This window comes from Lissotriton helveticus, chromosome 1_1 (assembly GCF_964261635.1).
Source record: "Lissotriton helveticus chromosome 1_1, aLisHel1.1, whole genome shotgun sequence".
NCBI classification, from domain to species: domain Eukaryota; kingdom Metazoa; phylum Chordata; class Amphibia; order Caudata; family Salamandridae; genus Lissotriton; species Lissotriton helveticus.
Window position 1 is genome coordinate 1,321,044,197 of NC_136057.1, and position 18,286 is coordinate 1,321,062,482.

The 18,286-nt window shown below is 45.1% G+C and overlaps 1 protein-coding gene across 2 annotated transcripts in view; it reads right to left on the minus strand.

Annotated features, from left to right (window-relative positions):
• The window catches only part of AKAP8 (A-kinase anchoring protein 8), a 925,614-nt gene that overhangs the window by 491,338 nt on the left and 415,990 nt on the right, over window positions 1-18,286 (minus strand). For both annotated transcript variants that reach the window (XM_078681924.1, XM_078681933.1), the window contains exon 8: window positions 17,720-17,756. In XM_078681924.1, the coding sequence (XP_078538050.1) occupies window positions 17,720-17,756 (37 nt within the window). The remainder of the gene's footprint in view (window positions 1-17,719; window positions 17,757-18,286) is intronic.

Genomic DNA, 18,286 nt, shown 5'->3' on the forward strand with positions numbered 1-18,286 from the left:
TTGCTGGTTGCTGCTGCCGATCGACCTAACAGCCCACATCGACAACCGGACTAGAAAATCTGTTTGGGAAGTAGATGCACGTCGAGAGATCGCGATTGAAATAATAAAGTCGAGCGTTGTGTGCTTTGCGCGTCGAAGGGGAATTGAAACGACACCGACCCAGAGCGCAGCAAATTACATCCGAACGTGATGGCGGAAAAAAACAATCTGGAGATGGAGTCGATGCCCATGCGCACTACTAACCAAAGGAGAAGTCACCTATCTCGTAACTACAAAGACTTCTACAGTAACAAAGGGCAAACATCCGAGACCAACACCAGATGGCGATCTATGTTAAAGTATGCGATCTATAGCTCATATGCCTCAAACACATGTCTCGTGGTGGCAGGCTGGTGTGTATTAGTCAAGGAACCCACCAGAGGCTGGTTCTAAGTTGCCCTCTGAGTGCATTGTATAATAAATCTCACACTGGCATCAGTGTGGGTTTATTATGATGAGAAATTTTGCTACCAAACTTCCAAGAATTCAGTAAAGCCATCATGGTGTTTCTATGTAAATAACTTTATATTTCTTTGAATCAAGGTCCAATCAATTAATAAAACTTTGATCATGGGCTCATAATATTCATTGTTTTATGTTTTTCTATGTCCCCTGGTATCTTGATAGGCCCTGAAGAAGGCGGTTAATCTACTCTCCGCAAGCCACCGAAACGCACGTCGCCCCCGACCCCATGTTCAGTCTCTTTTGAACATATACACCTACTTTGGTCGTGGAGACTTTGTAATCCGTAGTCTCCCCCTTTCTTTCCAGATGCAATTTTCATGAATGTTGTACGAGTCTGTATGTGCTTGGATGAGTTTTGTATTTTTGACATATGTATGTTTACTTTTCCGGGGGGTTTTCTTGTTAAATAGTACAGTGTAAATATTTTTTGAATTCTTTGTAGAAATACTGTCTCATTTTATTGTATTATATACATAAAAAAAAAACTTTAAAAATGAAATAGAAAGAAAATTAAATGCTATGAAATATATAAAGAAATTAAATAAACAGTGATGGTGAAATCAAGCATGTTAATGTCATTGAAATGATTTAACAGATTTTTGAGCCCTTGTTGAATTTAATGTTGAATACAAAAGAAATATAGGCCCTGAGGGAGTGTTCTCTTTTTTTTCTTTTATATTTTATTAAGCAACTCCAATAATTGTACAAAAGATAATAGAGCTATTCAAATACATCAACAATGATAAATATGAATATTAGTTTAAGAAGCAAAAACCTTACATTATTACATAGAATATCATACATCATAGGGCTGAAAATCCATAATTATTGGAGGAACCAGAATAAAAGGAAACAGTTCATCTTTAAACATTTCTTATATCGTTGTTCCAAGCAGCAATTGGCAGACAAATTTTGCAGCCATGTATTCTGGATTTTTTCCCTCTAGCTGCATAAATGGCTTTTTCCTGATTATAGATTCCCAGGAAGCGAGTTAGCCATATTTGAAAATTCGGGATATCCGCCTCCTTCCAACGAGATTCCAATATTATTCTATAAACCGCTGTGCCCAGGAATAGACATGTTTCCTCTTCCTTATTATGTCTAAGAGTACTATCATAGCCAAGTAGATAGAGTGTGGGTGATTCCGCTACTTTATGGCCAAATACTTCCTACCAAAATTCAGATAGCATTTTTCTAAATGATTTTAGCTTGAGACATTCGTAGAACATATGAACCAAATTTGCAGGGCCTGTTCCACATCTAGGGCATTCATCATTGGCTCTTTTTCCCCCAGGTATATAACTTGGCTGGTGTATAATATAAGTTGTATATAGTGTTATATAATTGAGCCTTTAGATTAGATGACAGAAATAACTTAGACATATCAATATCAACATTGGGATTATTGAGTTTAGCCGCCCACGCAGTCTCTATGTGTTCTAAATCATCCTTTGTTTCTCCATTAGCATGTCATATATAGTGCCTATCCTGGTTGATCTTCTCCCTATATGTCCAAGAAAGGGAATGCCCTCCAGTGTAATTCTTGGAGTTTTTAAATTAAGAGTGGTATTAATTTGAATGAACTTAAAAAAATCAGTATTCGGAATAGCAAAATTTCTTTGAAGGTTCAAAAACCTAGTGTCTGGATCTCCATCCAGGAAATTCCCCACAGTTGCTATCGCCAAATGTTCCCATTTTTTGGCAATGTCATCATTAGCTTGTATTGATAATACCGAAGAGTGCCATAGCGGTGTATATTTATAAAATTTTGGGATTGCAAGGTGTTGGGGGACTCCTTCCATATTTTCCAGGCACTATTAATGATCTCAAATTTAACTTTCTTATAATACGACGGTTCGAACTGTCTTAACAAAATAACTTTTGCTTTATTGCCAATTGCTAGTTCATATATTGATGGTATCTCATTATTCTGAGTGCTTTCGATTGGTGAATTTGAGTTAAATAACGGTGTCGTTTGCTGAAGGAGAGTGGCCACAGGTATAGCATTATATTCGGAATCGCCAACCCGCCTCTGTGCTGAGGTAAAGATAGATAAGTCATAGCCCTCCTAATTTTTCCCATATTGCCAGGTGAATTTGGACATTTGTGAATCTATAGCTTTAATGATATTATCTTCAACTATTAGAGGAATAGCACGGAATAGGTATAATAACCTAGGAAGAATATTCATTTAAAAAAAATTCCCCCTGCCAATGATTGAGAGATGAAGACTGTTAACCCTAATAAGATCATTCTTTATGGCCTTCATTAGGGGTTCATAATTAAGTTTGTTGATGTTTTCTACCCTAGGGGATATATATACTCCAAGATATATGGCATTATCTACCTTCTTTGGATCCTCATACTCAATATTATCAGTGCATATAACCACTGTTTTATCTCGATTGAGTGAATACCCAGAATAATGACCAAAGGCCTGAGTAATGCATTCAATTTCTGCAATTGCCTCAGCAGGGTTAGGTTTTACTACCGCCACGTCATCAGCATAGGCCAAGATCTTAGTTTCATGAATACCAACAGTAATGGGTTCTATTGCCCGAGTTGAAATTAATTTTAGGATCAGGGGATTTATATATAAGGCAAACAGTATCGGGGAGCATGGACATCCCTGCCTTGTACCTCTTAGTATATTAAAAGATCTAGATTCTAAACCCATCATTTGCAATTTGGCTTTTAGGTCCTGATACATTGCTTGGATTGAATTAACAAAGCCGGGCCCAAAGTTATTTTGATCCAGCACCGCCCATAAAAACTTCCAAAAGCCTTCTCGGCATCAAAGAGGATCATCGACATCTGGCTCCCCGTCGCACTCATGATATCAAACAGAGAGAGAACCCTACAGGTGTGATCTGTAATACCCTTACCGGGAATAAATCAGTGCTGCCAGGTGGAAACCAGATGTTCGATGACCCTCCCAAGCCGAATGGCCAAAATCTTTGCATATAGCTTTGAATCTGAGTTGATTAGTGAAATTGGACGGTATGGGGATGGAAGTTCTGGAGGCTTTCCCTTTTTAGGAAAAATTATTATATTTGTTTCCTTCCATGACTCAGGTGGGGTACCACTCCATTGTATCCCTATAAATAGATCTAATAAATAAGGTGTTATATGTTCTCCGAGGATTTTGTATAATTCTAATGGAAGCTTATCTGGGCCCGCGGCTTTCCCTGAGGCCAGGCCGGACAGGGCCAGTTGTAGTTCAGTGAGCGCAAGATATTTTTCCAGATCTTCTCTGGTAGTGTCATCGATGGTCCTATTCGATCCAGTCTCAATCAGCCATGCCTTCAGAGCCTCTTTAATTTCATTCTGATCAGTCATATCTTCATTTTGATATAGCTTTTGATAATATTGTCGGAAAATTTCCACAATATCCCCCGGTATTGTATGTTCCTGACGGTCTAATTCAATAGCAGGAATCATATTATAAGACTGCTTCTGGCGAGTACGTAAAGCTAGCTGTTTTCCCACCCTTTCCCCATTTTCATAGATTTTATTCTGGTTTGACTGAAAGATTTCTGCTGCTCTCTGGGTAAGCCTGCTATTAAGCTCGGTTTTGAGAACTAGCATTTTACGTAAAGTGGTTCCACCATCTTCCCCCGACATTATTAGGGTGGTATGCTCTTCTTCTACTTTAGCCAATTCATGCATCTGTTGGTAATTGGTCTTGTCTTGTTCTTTCTTACATTTGGCCACAAAACTAATTGTCTCTCCCCTAAGGGCGGCTTTAAAACAATCCCATACTGTTCCCCTAGATGCGCTATATCGATTACAGTACAGTAAAAAAAATCCTTGGGTCCAGGCAGTTATATATTTTATATAGTCTCTGTTAGCCAAGAGTTGTCTGTCAAATGACCAATTAGAACGAGGCCTATTGAAATTGGCTAAATCAATTGTGAGGATCAATGAGTTATGATCTGAGATTGTCTTTGGACATTTATTAATTTCTGCTTCAGCAGAATAATCTCTTGTTGTCAATATATAATCAATCCTCACATATTTATTGTGGGGATGAGAAAAATATGTGTATCCGGGATCCGATTTATGTTTAAAATCCCAAATATCTATTAAATCATAGCTCTTTCTAAGTTGATTAATGGCTCTAAAAACGTTCGGTTTACGTCCAGTATATGTATAGGTGTCTGCCTTTTCCCTGTAGACCCCAGTGAGATATTAAAATCCCCACATAATATTAATGTTCTAGGCCAAGAGACTAACTCTAATTCTTCAAATATATGTTCTCATTGCATGTTTGTCACTTCCCCTCTTCTCCCTGGCCTTAAAGAAATCTTCTTGAGCGGGGGGGGGGGGGGGGGGGGGCATTTTTTACAGTAGTACAGTGTTCATGCAACACACCGGTGATATAGTGCACCCTGCTAGAGGGGAGTCTTACCTATAACATATAATAACAGTGGTCCTTGACTATAGATTTAAATTGAATTCATCAGTAAACCAATTTACAATAAACAATGCGAATCGATCTGCATTTTTGAAGACTGAATCTGTGTGGGAGAAAATGTAACTAATTGTTAGGCTCTGTGTATGGCTTACAGAGACAGTACCCAAGGTGAACAGCTATATTTACAAGAAACGAACCAAAAAGTGAAGGTACAATGTCAATTTCAAATTTTATCAGCAGAAAAACAATCACATTTATTTACAGTACCAACAGGAACAGTACTGTTGGTATCCGGCGCAAGTGCTAAGAGGAAAGAAGAGGAAAGAAGGGTGCTCAAGTGTTTAAGTAAGAAATAAAGAATTCATGCTAAAAAACATTCCAATATTTACAACAATATAAACAAGCGATAGCTTTCCACAATTAATAATACAACCAAAAACCTGTTCACTTCCTTCCAGGATAAATAATGGAAGGGGGGGAAAGGGCGGGCTAGACTATGATACAGGCAATTAACAAAATGGGCGTCGACGTTTCGACCCTATTGCACGTGGGGAATTTACTTCCTCGGCTGCGGGTCTTCTTCAGGACATGGGGGGGGGGGGGGGGGAAAGAAAGACTTGGCCACAATTCACTAGGATTCTGGATGGTCACCAATTAAGCTTATTTGGTCCAGATTCCGTCAATTTTACGGAATCTGGACCAAATAAGCTTAATTGGTGACCATCCAGAATCCTAGTGAATTGTGGCCAAGTCTTTCTTTCCCCCCCCCCCCATGTCCTGAAGAAGACCCGCAGCCGAGGAAGTAAATTCCCCACGTGCAATAGGGTCGAAACGTCGACGCCCATTTTGTTAATTGCCTGTATCATAGTCTAGCCCGCCCTTTCCCCCCCTTCCATTATTTATCCTGGAAGGAAGTGAACAGGTTTTTGGTTGTATTATTAATTGTGGAAAGCTATCGCTTGTTTATATTGTTGTAAATATTGGAATGTTTTTTAGCATGAATTCTTTATTTCTTACTTAAACACTTGAGCACCCTTCTTTCCTCTTCTTTCCTCTTAGCACTTGCGCCGGATACCAACAGTACTGTTCCTGTTGGTACTGTAAATAAATGTGATTGTTTTTCTGCTGATAAAATTTGAAATTGACATTGTACCTTCACTTTTTGGTTCGTTTCTTGTAAATATAGCTGTTCACCTTGGGTACTGTCTCTGTAAGCCATACACAGAGCCTAACAATTAGTTACATTTTCTCCCACACAGATTCAGTCTTCAAAAATGCAGATCGATTCGCATTGTTTATTGTAAATTGGTTTACTGATGAATTCAATTTAAATCTATAGTCAAGGACCACTGTTATTATATCATAAATACCCAGGTCCTTTTTGATTTTGTGGGTGACACCCCATTAATCTAATGATTACCTATAACATAGGCAGTGGGTTGCAGACATGGCACACAGGAATGAGTGCCATGTTGACTCTTCACTTTCTCTGCACCAAAACAGGTAGCCTGCAATTGCAGTGTGGGTTTGTGTTAAGGTACAGGACCTCGAATGGTAGCACAATATGTGCTGCAGCCCTTAGAGGCCTTCCCTGGTCACAGTGCCCTTGGTACCCACGGTACCTTTTACAAGGAACTTACATGTGGCCAGAGTTGCCATCTGGGGGCACAAAGGTACAGTTTTGGGAAAGAACACACGCCCTGAGAACCTGACTGGCAGTGAACAAGGGCACATCAAGTCAAAGTGCATCATAAACCTGGCAAAAAGTGGGGGAGTTACTGCAACAAAACCCCAGCTTCCTACAGACTGGCACATGTACAACATGTTTCAGTGTGCGTTCTCCCAAAATGGGAAAGAAAGAACGTCCTCTTGCGCACTACTAAGGTCCCTGTCTCGATATAACTGTTTCAAATCCACCAGTTTCATGCATCCAGTACATTACACTTTATCATCCATCCACCATTTGCAGCTTCACTGTTTGCTCCAATTAAAGAGGGTATTCCCAAGCATGTGGGGGGAAGTGTTCCTATTATAATTATAATGCGCAATTATCATTCCACTAGGACATCAGTCCTCAACATCTCGTTTCAATAAACCATCCCAATGTATTTCGAGCCAAAGCCCTTTATCAGGGGATGCAGTATCTGAAATAATGAAACAATAACAGAAGTCATGGCGGCCTGGTTGGCACTGACACTGTTGTACCAAGAGCCCCATGGCACTCTAGGGGGAAAGACGCAGGGAACCTATCACTAGTGGCAGCGGTGGCCGCGAGAATAGGGAGAGGCGCATGGCTGCGGCCTGCCAACAGATTGGCTAAGATGGCGAGGGACAAGAGGCCTAAAATTCTGAAACAGGAGAAGTTGGACCGATTTACCAAGGTCCCTCCTACTCCCGGGAGAGCAGAGGGCGGTCCAGCCCACCTCCCAGACACTGCTAGGATACTGCAGGCAATTCATGCGTCCCGAGAAAGCCTGGAAGGTAAGATGGCAGAGATACGGACTGAGGTTACGTTCCTGCGCCAAGACCTGCAAAAAGTCTTCAAAAGAGTTATAGAGGCAGAACAACCAGTCTCGGAATTAGAAGACACCTCACGAACCACATGTAAAGAAGTGGCGGGACTCTTGGCTACAGTGAAGGAAGTGTTCTGGAGAGTCGATGATGCCGAAAATAGAGCCCGCAGGAATAATCTGAGATTCATAGGCTTTCCGGAAAATGCGGAACGTTCTGACCCGGAACATTTTCTTCTGACATTTCTCAAGGATGCTCTCCCGGAGGCACAGTTTTCGTCATGCTTTGTCATAGAGAGGGTGCACAGGATGCCTAATGTCCGACTGCCACCAGGAGCTCCCCATAAGCCACTGATATCCCGGTTCTTGAATTTTCAAGACCGAGATCTCATACTCAGGGAGATACGAAAGAAGGTGTAAATTAAATATGAAAACACAAGAGTGATGGTGTTTCCAGACTATTCACGAGATGTACAAAAACTGCGAAGCATCTTTGATCCCATTAAAATTAAAGTTCAAGCCCTCGGGATCCAATACAAGTTGTTGTTCCCAGCCAAACTTGAAGTTATCTTCCAAGGTACGATGCAGTTCTTCCAGATACTGGAGGAGGTGTGGTCCTGGATTGAAGAACGGCCTCAGCTGAGGCGTGGGTCGACCCTGGCTGCTGCATTGCCTATCGACAAAAGACCAAACTCCAGTCAGGAACGACCTAAGGAAAAGTGGCGGAGAAGAGTGCTAAAACACCGGATTGCTACCATGGCTACACCGGGGAGGTCCCTGAGGCTTAGGGAACAGAAAGCCACCATATCGCACACAGATGACGATACTACCCAGGAACGAATGTCTAGAACTTCTCGGAGATCAAGCGACAATGGTGACTCTGACCAGTCAGAGAGAGACGAGTCTTCTGGAGAGCATTCAGCGGCTGGAGGCTTCAGGCCATAGCCTTACGGGTGAAACCCCTCAACTACTGCAGCTTCACAGCAATGGCGAAGAGGAATGATGAACTGGGGCCAGACGCCAGCCTAGAGACGCTGTGAGATTCCCGAGGCCTGGCGGCCATTTGGGACCTTTGGCCTGATAACGGGAAGGTACCAGGCGGCCCTTGGGTTAACTGACCTCTGGAGGCGCCACCACCCATCTACACGTGCAAGCACAAACTTTTCTGGGGCTCACAGGGTGTTTTCAAGGCTGGATTACCTCTTTGCCCCCGCTGGCGAGATTAAGCAGGTAGAGGAGATGGAATATTTGGCTAGAGGTATCTCGGACATCTCACCCCTCTTCTTAAGGGGAGGTCAAGGTACTACTTGAAGACTGAATGCCTGGCCATGAAAGATGAAACACTTAATGAATGGAGGGCAAGTCTTGATCTGTATATGGCTGCGGAACAAGTGACATACAAGGCATGGGGTTGCCCTCAGAAACTTCGAAAGATATGGGCACCATGGATAAAATACCATGGTCTGGAAGTGGGGGGAGGGGAGAAGAGGGAAGGGGACTGCTGCCAGAAAGATTGGGGGAGGAGCCTTGAAAGATGTAATGTTTAACCCTACTGTTGCCAATCACGAACAATGTAAATGTGACCCTTTATCCTTGTGCGCCCAGGTCGTACGAGCCCATCTACAGACTCACCTGCAAAAGACATATCGCTCTTATAATTGCCTTACAAAAACATTATGGACTGCCATTCATTGTGTATCATGTAGTCATACTTTGTTTGACGTTTTGTTTTATTTTCAAAACAAAATAAAAATATTTATATTTAAAATAAAAAAGCACAGAGAACAAGATCTATGGTAACAGGCTTTAGCATGACCCAACCACCCCTTTACTGGTGATAAAATCATCAAAATAACTGAAATCGTACATCAATCAAAATCTGCGAAAACTTATCTTGATGATAACTCTCTGTGAAAGTACTAAAAGCGTATGGAAAATAAAACAAACATATTTGAATTGTCGTGAACAGAGTAAGTCCGAAAACGCCTGGTTATCAAAGGCTCATGAATATACCTTATTTTGCTAATGTTCAATGTGCACTCCCCTGTGTACAAGCGGACGCCTCAAGTGAAAAGCAAACTAATTGGAATGGGTAAGTTAAACCAAATGTTACTCGGTGTAGGATTTGGTATAAAAACAATTAAAAACCGATTAAAAACACCTGTGCCTGTGGGTATTCAGTGAGACTACAATGCACGTTTTTGAGTTGAAAACTTTTGCGGTGTAATGCATATGCAGTGGCTTAGCGTTGATAACCCGCACATATAATGTATGAGTCCATTAACAATAAAAACAACAGTGAACTGTGCTAGACGCTATGGGATAGATGTCGTGGAGGAGGCATGAGCTAGTCACTGTTACGCACTGCATTCAGCCTTACTAAGTTATGCTCACTGCTCCAAAACAATTGTATTCGCTTTGCTAAAGTAAACAAACTCACCTACTACCTTGGAAACAAGAAGAATCTCGTGTTTGGACATTCAAACTGAATATCTGGGAAGGAGTGTCTTAGGGCCTCTAGGACTCATAGACTGAGAAAGACCATTACACCTAAAAGTTTCCACTCCCAACACTAAACCTAAGAATGGTAAATAAATTAAAACGAAGGTTGGACCCAATAAACACAAATGAGGAAATCACTGGTAAAATACTGAAAATAATGACATCACTTGAAACGAACCTACCAAAATTCCCTCTAAAAAGAAAAAAGGCTTCAGCGCCATCTTTATTTATTTATTTATTTATTTATTTTTAATATTTGTAGAGCGCTGCATTTACCCGTGGGCGTCTTGGCGCTGATAAACCATTTATTTAAGTACAAAATGTGAGATTAGGAACCAGTTAGTTAATACGGACTGTAAGAAAGAAATGATTATTGAGTGAACAGCCAAGTTTTCAGGAGTTTACGGAACTGGAGGAGCGTGGCACTTTGTCTGATGTTAAGAGGCAGGGTGTTCCAGAGTCTGGGGGCCGCCACCAGAAAGCGTCGGTCACCCCAGGTGACTGTTTTGGTGCGGGGGACGACCAGTTGATTGAGAGTGGCTGATCGTAAAGCTCTGGTGGGTTTGTAGTGTTGTAGTTGATGTTTTAGGAAATGTGGTCCATCTCACGAATTGTAGTGAGCCGTGTTCTAAATGTTTTCACTAACATTTAAAATCAATGCCTATTACTATGTACAATGTGCACATGGGGTCAAAGTGCATTCTACAGTCTGCCATGGGGACATTTTACATAATCTAAGCTGGGCTGTTTGTCGTAATTAATGGAACTCTTACAAACAGTCAGAACTAGGAAAAATGTCCTTAAAAAAATAAAATAATTTAAAGTAAAAGTACCTACCAACATCAGGGAAGACACTCAAGATGCAGGATGGTGTTGGTGTCTTCAGGCATTTCAATTTTCATAGAAACCACGAGCCTGGCTAATAAGTGAAAAGCCAACAAACAAACCAATCAGAGCTCTGCTCTCAGCTTGAGAGCAGTACCATGACGGGTCTGAGCAGGCTGACACAGCGCTCCTTTTCAGACTAGGAGTCTGTGCCTGCAGTTTGTTGAGTTGTTACACAGCTGATATCGGTGGTGTCTGAAGTGCGCATGACGAGCAGCCGGCCAATCCGACATGCGTACTTTAGACCGAAAGCAAGTATTTATGCTGCCAATCACCAGAAGGAATACCCTCGTCCCCAAGTTGCGAGAGACACAGTACACTTCAAATGGCCATTGACCATGTTATTAGAATCAAGTTTGCTACAGCTGCTGCACTCGCAGCAGGTGGGGCAACGCTTCTCGGCCCTAAGGGAGGAACCGCCCCTGCATATGCCTTATGTCCCTGGATACTCACACTGTACCTGACGCACAAGTTACTTTCATTCGGTAACGATATATCTGTAAGAAACATAGTTTAGTTATAGATTCCTTTCCCTAGAATATCCCCCAGGTGTCGGACTGGATCTGGATCGACACCACCTACCAACCCTGCAGTTCGGTAGGTGGTGTCGGTCGACTCCACGTCCCTCGTCGGCGTCGTGGTCGCCGGGATGACCTCGCGGAGGTCACTAAGATGCCGCCCTCGCGTGCTGACGTCAGTTTTATACATGACTTTCCGCGCTAGGAATGTAGAGCCATGCAAGACACTGACCACTGGTGCACAAAACTAGGGCCTTGAAAGGATGTCCTTAACCCTAGAAGTCAGTTCGCAGAACGGGAAGGATGGGTGGGGCGGTAAGGAATCTATAACTAACCTATGTTTCTTACAGATATATCGTTACCAAAGGCAAGTAACTTGTGCATCTGAAAGAAACAGTCAGTTATAGATTCCTTACCTTAGAATAGATACCCTAGCAATACCAAACTTGGAGGTGGGTCTGCGAACCAAGATCACACCAGAAAGTCCTGGAGAACAGAATGGCCAAAGAAGCCATTTCTCCTGACTTGGCTGTCCAGGCAGTAGTGTTTTGTTAACGTGAGCTGCCTCACAGATGTGATTTAGAGGGACTCCTTGTCCCAAAGCAGTAGTGGCTGCCGTCGCCCTGGTGGAATGTGCCGTAGCCCCACTGGAGGCTCCTTTTTAGCCAGAGAATAACAGCCTTTAATACACAAAACAAGCCATCTAGAGATTGTCTGCTTGTGTACGGCCCCACCTTTCTTGCCACCCAAGTAGCAAACAAAGAGCTGGTGACCCACCCGGAACTGTTTGGTGTGATCCAGATAGAAGGAAAGCACACGTTTTGGGTCTAGACGGTAGAGCCTCTCTTCCTCTTATGAAGGATGCGGAGGCGGAAAGAACGTGGGCAAAGTGATGGTTTGCCCGATGTGAAAGGAGGTGACCACTTTGGGAAGAAAGGATGGACGAGTTCTTAGGACAACCTTGTACAGATGTACAGCCAGAAAAGGAGGCTTGGATGAAAGTGCCTGGAGCTCACTCACTCTTCTGGAAGATGTGATAGCTAGCAGGAATGCAGTCTCAAGAGTTAAGAGTTATAGAGGACAGTTGTGAAGCGGCTCAAAGAGAGCGCACCTCAAATAGATCAAGGCCAAATTCAAGTCTCACTGAGGCATCATGAAGGGAATAGAAGGAAAGAGATGAGTGATGCCTTTTAGGAAACGATTTACAACACGGGACTTGAAGGGAGAAGGCGGATCAGGAAACCTTAGAAAGGCAGAAATGGCCTAAAATTAGCACTCAATGGTGCCCACTGAGCCCTGCTGGGCCAAAGAAAGGAGGAACAAGAGCAACCTCAGAAGAAAGGGGATCCACAGCCTTTGCTGTGCACCATGCCACAAATGTATTCCATCTACAGGCGTATACCGTCTTAGTGGAGGGAAGCCTGGCTGCCAAGATTACATCACAAACTTCAGGAGGCAAGTCAAATGACGTCAACTGCCGCGCTCAATCTCCATGCAAGGAGGTGGAGGCTCGACAGGTTCGGGTGGAGGACCGTCCCCTGCTGCTGCGACAGAAGATCCTCTCAAATAGGCAGTCGGATCGGAGGATCGATGGCCATGTTGAGCAGCTCTAGATACCAGACTCTTTGTGCCCAATCCAGAGCCACAAGAATGACTAGGGCCTGGTCTCGCTTCATCTTCTTCAGCACTCTGGGCAGAAGTGGTATAGGCGTATAGAATACCACAACTCCACTCGCGATGAAAAGTGTGGCCTAGCGGGTGTCGCCTTGGAAATTCCAACGCGCAGAATTGCTGACATTGCGCGCTCTCTTCGGTGGCAAATAGATCTAACGAAGGCTCTCCCCACTGTTGAAAGAGACCTTGCACCACCTCCGAGTGAAGACGCCATTCGTGATCCATCACACACCTGCGTCTGAGTTCTCCGCCCTGGCGTTCAGTGAACCTGCCAGATGTTGAACCACCAGGGGTATGCCCTGATGTTCCAGCGATGTCCAGAGGCGCAGGGCTTCCTGACATAGGGTCAACGACCCCACCCCGCCTTGTTTGTTGCTGTACCACATGGCAGTGGTGTTGTCCGTGAACACCTGCACTACTCTTCCCCGGACAGAGGGAAGGAATGCCTTTAGTGCAAGACGGATCGCCTGAAGCTCCAGAAGGTTGATGTGGAGCTCGGAATCCACCCGAGACCAGAGGCCTCTGATCTTTGCCTTTCCCATGTGGCCGCCCCTTCCCAGTAGGTCTGTCACCACCGTGTGATCTGGTTGGGAAAGGGAGAGGGATCTGCCGTTGACCCAATCCTGGTTTGTGAGCAACCCCTGCAATTGTCGTGCAGTGCCCTCCGAGATCTAGACGCAATCAGACAGATTCCCCTGATGCTGCGCCCACTGGCACTTCGGGTCCCACTGCAGAGCCTGCATAGGCCACCTGGCATGATAGATCAGCGGGATGCAGGAGGCCATGAGGCCCAGCAGCCAGAGGGTCATACTGACCGAAACCCAGGATTGAGCCTGAAAGATCAGAATCATAGCCCGAATATCCCAGACTTGATGTTCAGGAGTATAAACCCGAAACTGCGTCATGTCCAGAACCGCCCCGATGAAAAGGAGCTTCTCAGAGGTAATCAGGTGCGACTTCGGTACGTTGGTGGAGAACCCCAGCAAATGCAGGAGGACGGCCATAGTCTGGAGGTGGGAGACGACTGCCTGGGACGAGCATGCCTTCAACAGCCAGTCGTCGAGATAGGGGAATAATGGAACCCCTGATCTACGCAGATGAGCTGCGACCACCGCCAACACTTTCATGAACACCCGAGGGGCGCTGGCAAGGCCAACGGGGAGCGCGGTTAACCGAAAGTGCTCATGGCCTACCATGAACCATAGGTAACGCCGGAGGGCCGGCAGAACGGGGATGTGAAAATAAGGGTCCTGCAAGTCCAACGCTACCAACTAGTCTCCAGGGTCGATGGCAATCAAGACCTGAGCTAGCGTCAACATTTTGAACTTCTTACGGCAAAAGCAGTTGACGTTCCTGAGATCCAAGGTAGGGCGCAGGCCTTTGACCTTCTTGGGCACCAGAAAGTAGTGGGAATAACAACCACAACCTACCACTGGGGCAGGAATGGGCTTGATGGCTTCCTTGGCCAAGAGGGCTGAAACATCCTGCTGGAGAAGGGCCAGGTGATCCTCCGACATGCGATGGTACTGAGGTGGCAAGGAGGGAGGGGTAGTCTCTAATGGGAGGGAGTAGCCCTTTCAGACTATCTGCAGAATCCACCTGTCCGACGTGATGGTGCGCCAGTGGGGGTGGTGATGGCGGATGCTGCCGCCCACTGGCGTTTGGTGGCCCTAGAAGGTCAGACTAGGAGGGTTTGGAGGCTGATGCAGGGGGGGCTGAGTTGGACTGGCCCGCTCGCTGGCCCCCAGAACCACTCCGGTGGTTCCCACGTCCCCGGCCGCGCTGGGGCTGAACAGCGTGTGGCTCTGGGCGGGACATAGTGGGGCACCCCTTCCGTAGCCACGAAAGGAGCAAAAGGCAGACTGTGCAGGGCGGGTGGTAGAGAGGCCAGAGTACCTGGCTGTAGGTTGAGAGTCCATAAAGTGCTACAGCGTGTTGTTGCCATCGAAGGGCATGTCCATAAGTGCGGATTGGACATCCCCAGAAAAGCAAGTCGAACGCAACCAGGCATAGCGCCAGAGGGCTTCTGACGTGGCAATCGTTCTGCCCAGTGCATCATCGGTATCCAGCCCACAGCGGATGGTAAACTTTGCTGCATCTCTCCCATCGGTGACAGCACGGGAGAGCACGGCCCAGATCTCCTTCGGGCACTGAGGCAGCACCTGCGCCACTGTATCCCACACAGAGTGGGAATAACGGCCCAACAGACATGCAGTGTTTACCGACCTCAGTCCCAAGCTGGAGGAAGAAAATATCTTCTTCCCAAGTTGGTCCACCTTCTCGTATTCCCTATCAGGTGGAGCTGTAGGGAAGGCGCCCCTGTACGTAGAGGCTTGGACCACCAAGCTCTCAGGGGTAGGGTGTTGGGAGAGGAAAGTGGGGTTGCCCAGGGCCAGGCGGTGTCGGCAACCATCCTATCCACAGGAGCTCCTGTGTTGGGCCTGGACCAAGTGTACACAGTGGTTCACATCTTTAGGCCTTGGGAGTTGGGTGCCTTGTCAGTAACACTGGGCTGTGGGATTGTCGACATGTCAGTCCCAGAAGTGTGTCGGAGTGAACCTCTGGAACAGCATGCCTCCTGAATGAATGTGCTACTGAGGCTAGAGCCCTCTCTGCTCTCAGGTGGGGGCAGGATGTTGGGGATGCTGAGGTTGTGGGTCTGGATATTTCCAAGGGCTGTGGTCACTTGCACTAGCCCATGTACAACGTCCTTACAGCTGTGCCCGATGTCAGTCTGAATATTCACAGCCCACCTTGCTGGCATTGTGGCTACTGCCAAGCGGTAGATGGACTGGGTGAATGAATCAAACCTTGCCAGGTACGGCCTGTGCCTCTGTCCCTGCACATGGTGCTCCTTCTCTATTGCGGTTAGCCACTGGTCCTTCCCTTTCTCCAATTTCTGCATCAACCTAGACATTCATAGCAGATGTCTACTGAGTCTGTATTTGTTTTTTCTGCAGGCGCTTCATTGAGACGATGGACCGCTCCAATACACCATACATAGGGGAATTCTCCAACATGTCATCTGACAAGTTATCAGTACAAGCTAATGATGTTTGGCCTCTGTATTGACTGTGTATCCTGCCCTTTGATGTTGTGAGGTCCTGTAAGGCAATTGTCCCTCATCACTGTCCACAAACTCTGGCAGTGGTGAGATTGTTGTTCTCCTGACAGTTGCAATAAGGATGATGGACTGAGGGGATGGTGGTGTTGTGTCCCTGATGACCACATCAGTGTCAGTAGCACGTTCAGCTGCTATGGTTCCTGACACGTTTGGACTGTGACCTGTGGAAATACAGGTTAAGAGTTTGTGTAACTAAATGTATGCCCTGTACAGATATGTTTGGTGTAGTCATCCACACACAGTACAGCAAGCAACTCCCATGATGCATTGCCAGGGTTGGGCAAGCATCTCAATGGAGTTATTCTTGCTGTGATGTATGATATATGGATTTGCTAACATTAGTGTTTGCTAGGTAAGAAAAGGGAAGATGACTTACCCTGGCTACTGCCTGCTGGATTGGCGGTGTCGATGTCTGCTACACCCACCACACTCTCTGGTTCCGGTGTCACCTCTATGCATGTCTCCTTGGAGTCGGAGGGGTGTGTTTTGAGGGTCCTCCACATGTTCCACATCCCTAAGCCATCCTGCTGGCCACCTTCCCCTTCATCCAAGACCTCAGTTCATACCACCATTTGAGGATCTCTGGGATGGTCCTCTGGGTGACACCTAGGGACTTAACCTTCTGAAGAATGTTAGTCCAGATTCTTGTTTTTTGGCTCTCAGGAACTGTGAAGGTGGCCTTCCCAAACAGTTGATCCATATGGGAGAGACATTCTTCTGTCAGGAGCTCCAGCTCCCTCTCTGTTATCTTCCTCTTCCTTCTCCCTGAGTCCTTGTTCGCCTCTTCTGTAACCATGGTGTTCTCCAGGAAAGGTGTAATAAACTGGCACTTGTGATGCAGGATCACTCCTTACTTCCAGGACATGCCTCTTGGTTGTGGCCACACCCTATATTTGTAATCCTCCTGATCTAATATCATTCAGCATCCAGAAAGCTCTGCTTCTTAATTTGCTATTTCCTATTAGGAAATCGCAATTTTGTGATTTCCTATTTTGCGATTTGCAAATGTGAACCCATAGAAATCGCTATTTTTTTGAATCGGCGGTTACATACATACTTTTTTACAATTCCCAAATAGTGATTTCTATGGATTCGCTGATTGGAAATCGTAAATCCAAAATTCCATACCTAGGGCCCTATGTCCCCTATGTAGGCTCCATGTGCCAGTCTACTGACATCTACAGAATTTCGGAGACGACATCTAGCACATCCAGATCTCTGACAGTGTCAGGGCTGAGGCAGAAGGGCCTATGACAATCCCATTATCAGGGCATGTGCTTTCGTTAGGATGAAAGGTGGGGTCTTCGGAACTCCCAGACCCTTGACTTGGGATCTCTGGTACTTCTGGGTCAAGAAGCCAGGGCCTCTGGTACATGAAGGGAGCAAGGGCCGCTTGCCAAGAGTCAAAGTAAGTAGAACTTGCATGAGCATGCCTTTAGCTGACATATAGCCATGCAAGCATAGTTTTAGACCTCGCTTGCAGCAAAATCTTACATACAACCAACTAAGTGAATTCAAATGTCAAATAGGAGATAGTGGTTTTGAGCATTACAGACAAAAACAAGCAGGAGATTGTTTTATTTACCTTTGTTTTCTACTTCATTGGTGCCTTCCTGAATACCCTTAAACATAATGAACAGAAGGGAATAAGATTAAGAGGTGTATTGAATGTATGAAATAATTTCATAACACAAACGTTTTGTCCTGTAAAAACCCTTTGGTACTTAAATGTAAACACATTTACAACAAAATTAAACAAGGAGAACAGGAAACTTTTGAAATGCTATTTATAATTAAGTTGTGCTGATAAAATGTTCTGTACAGTTTTGCCCTTCCATATAGGTGGCAGCTATCCAGCAATATAGACATTTTAAAGGCAATATTTACACACCTTTTACGGTATGGGGATGCTTGATGTTCGCCCAGACTGATGTGTCCCCATTGTGCTCTCATGCAGCTCCCAGATCAGGGACAGTGATTGCAGTGGGTGCAGAAGCGATTTCAAACTTCGAGTCTGGAATCGCTTATACACAGTACAATCAGGTCTGTGTGCTCTGAAGTCACTTGCTGAGCACACAAATCACAAGGTAACAGGGTCTCTCTCTCTCTCTTGTACAGCAGCCTTATGGTGTGGCTTGCTTGACCAAAAACA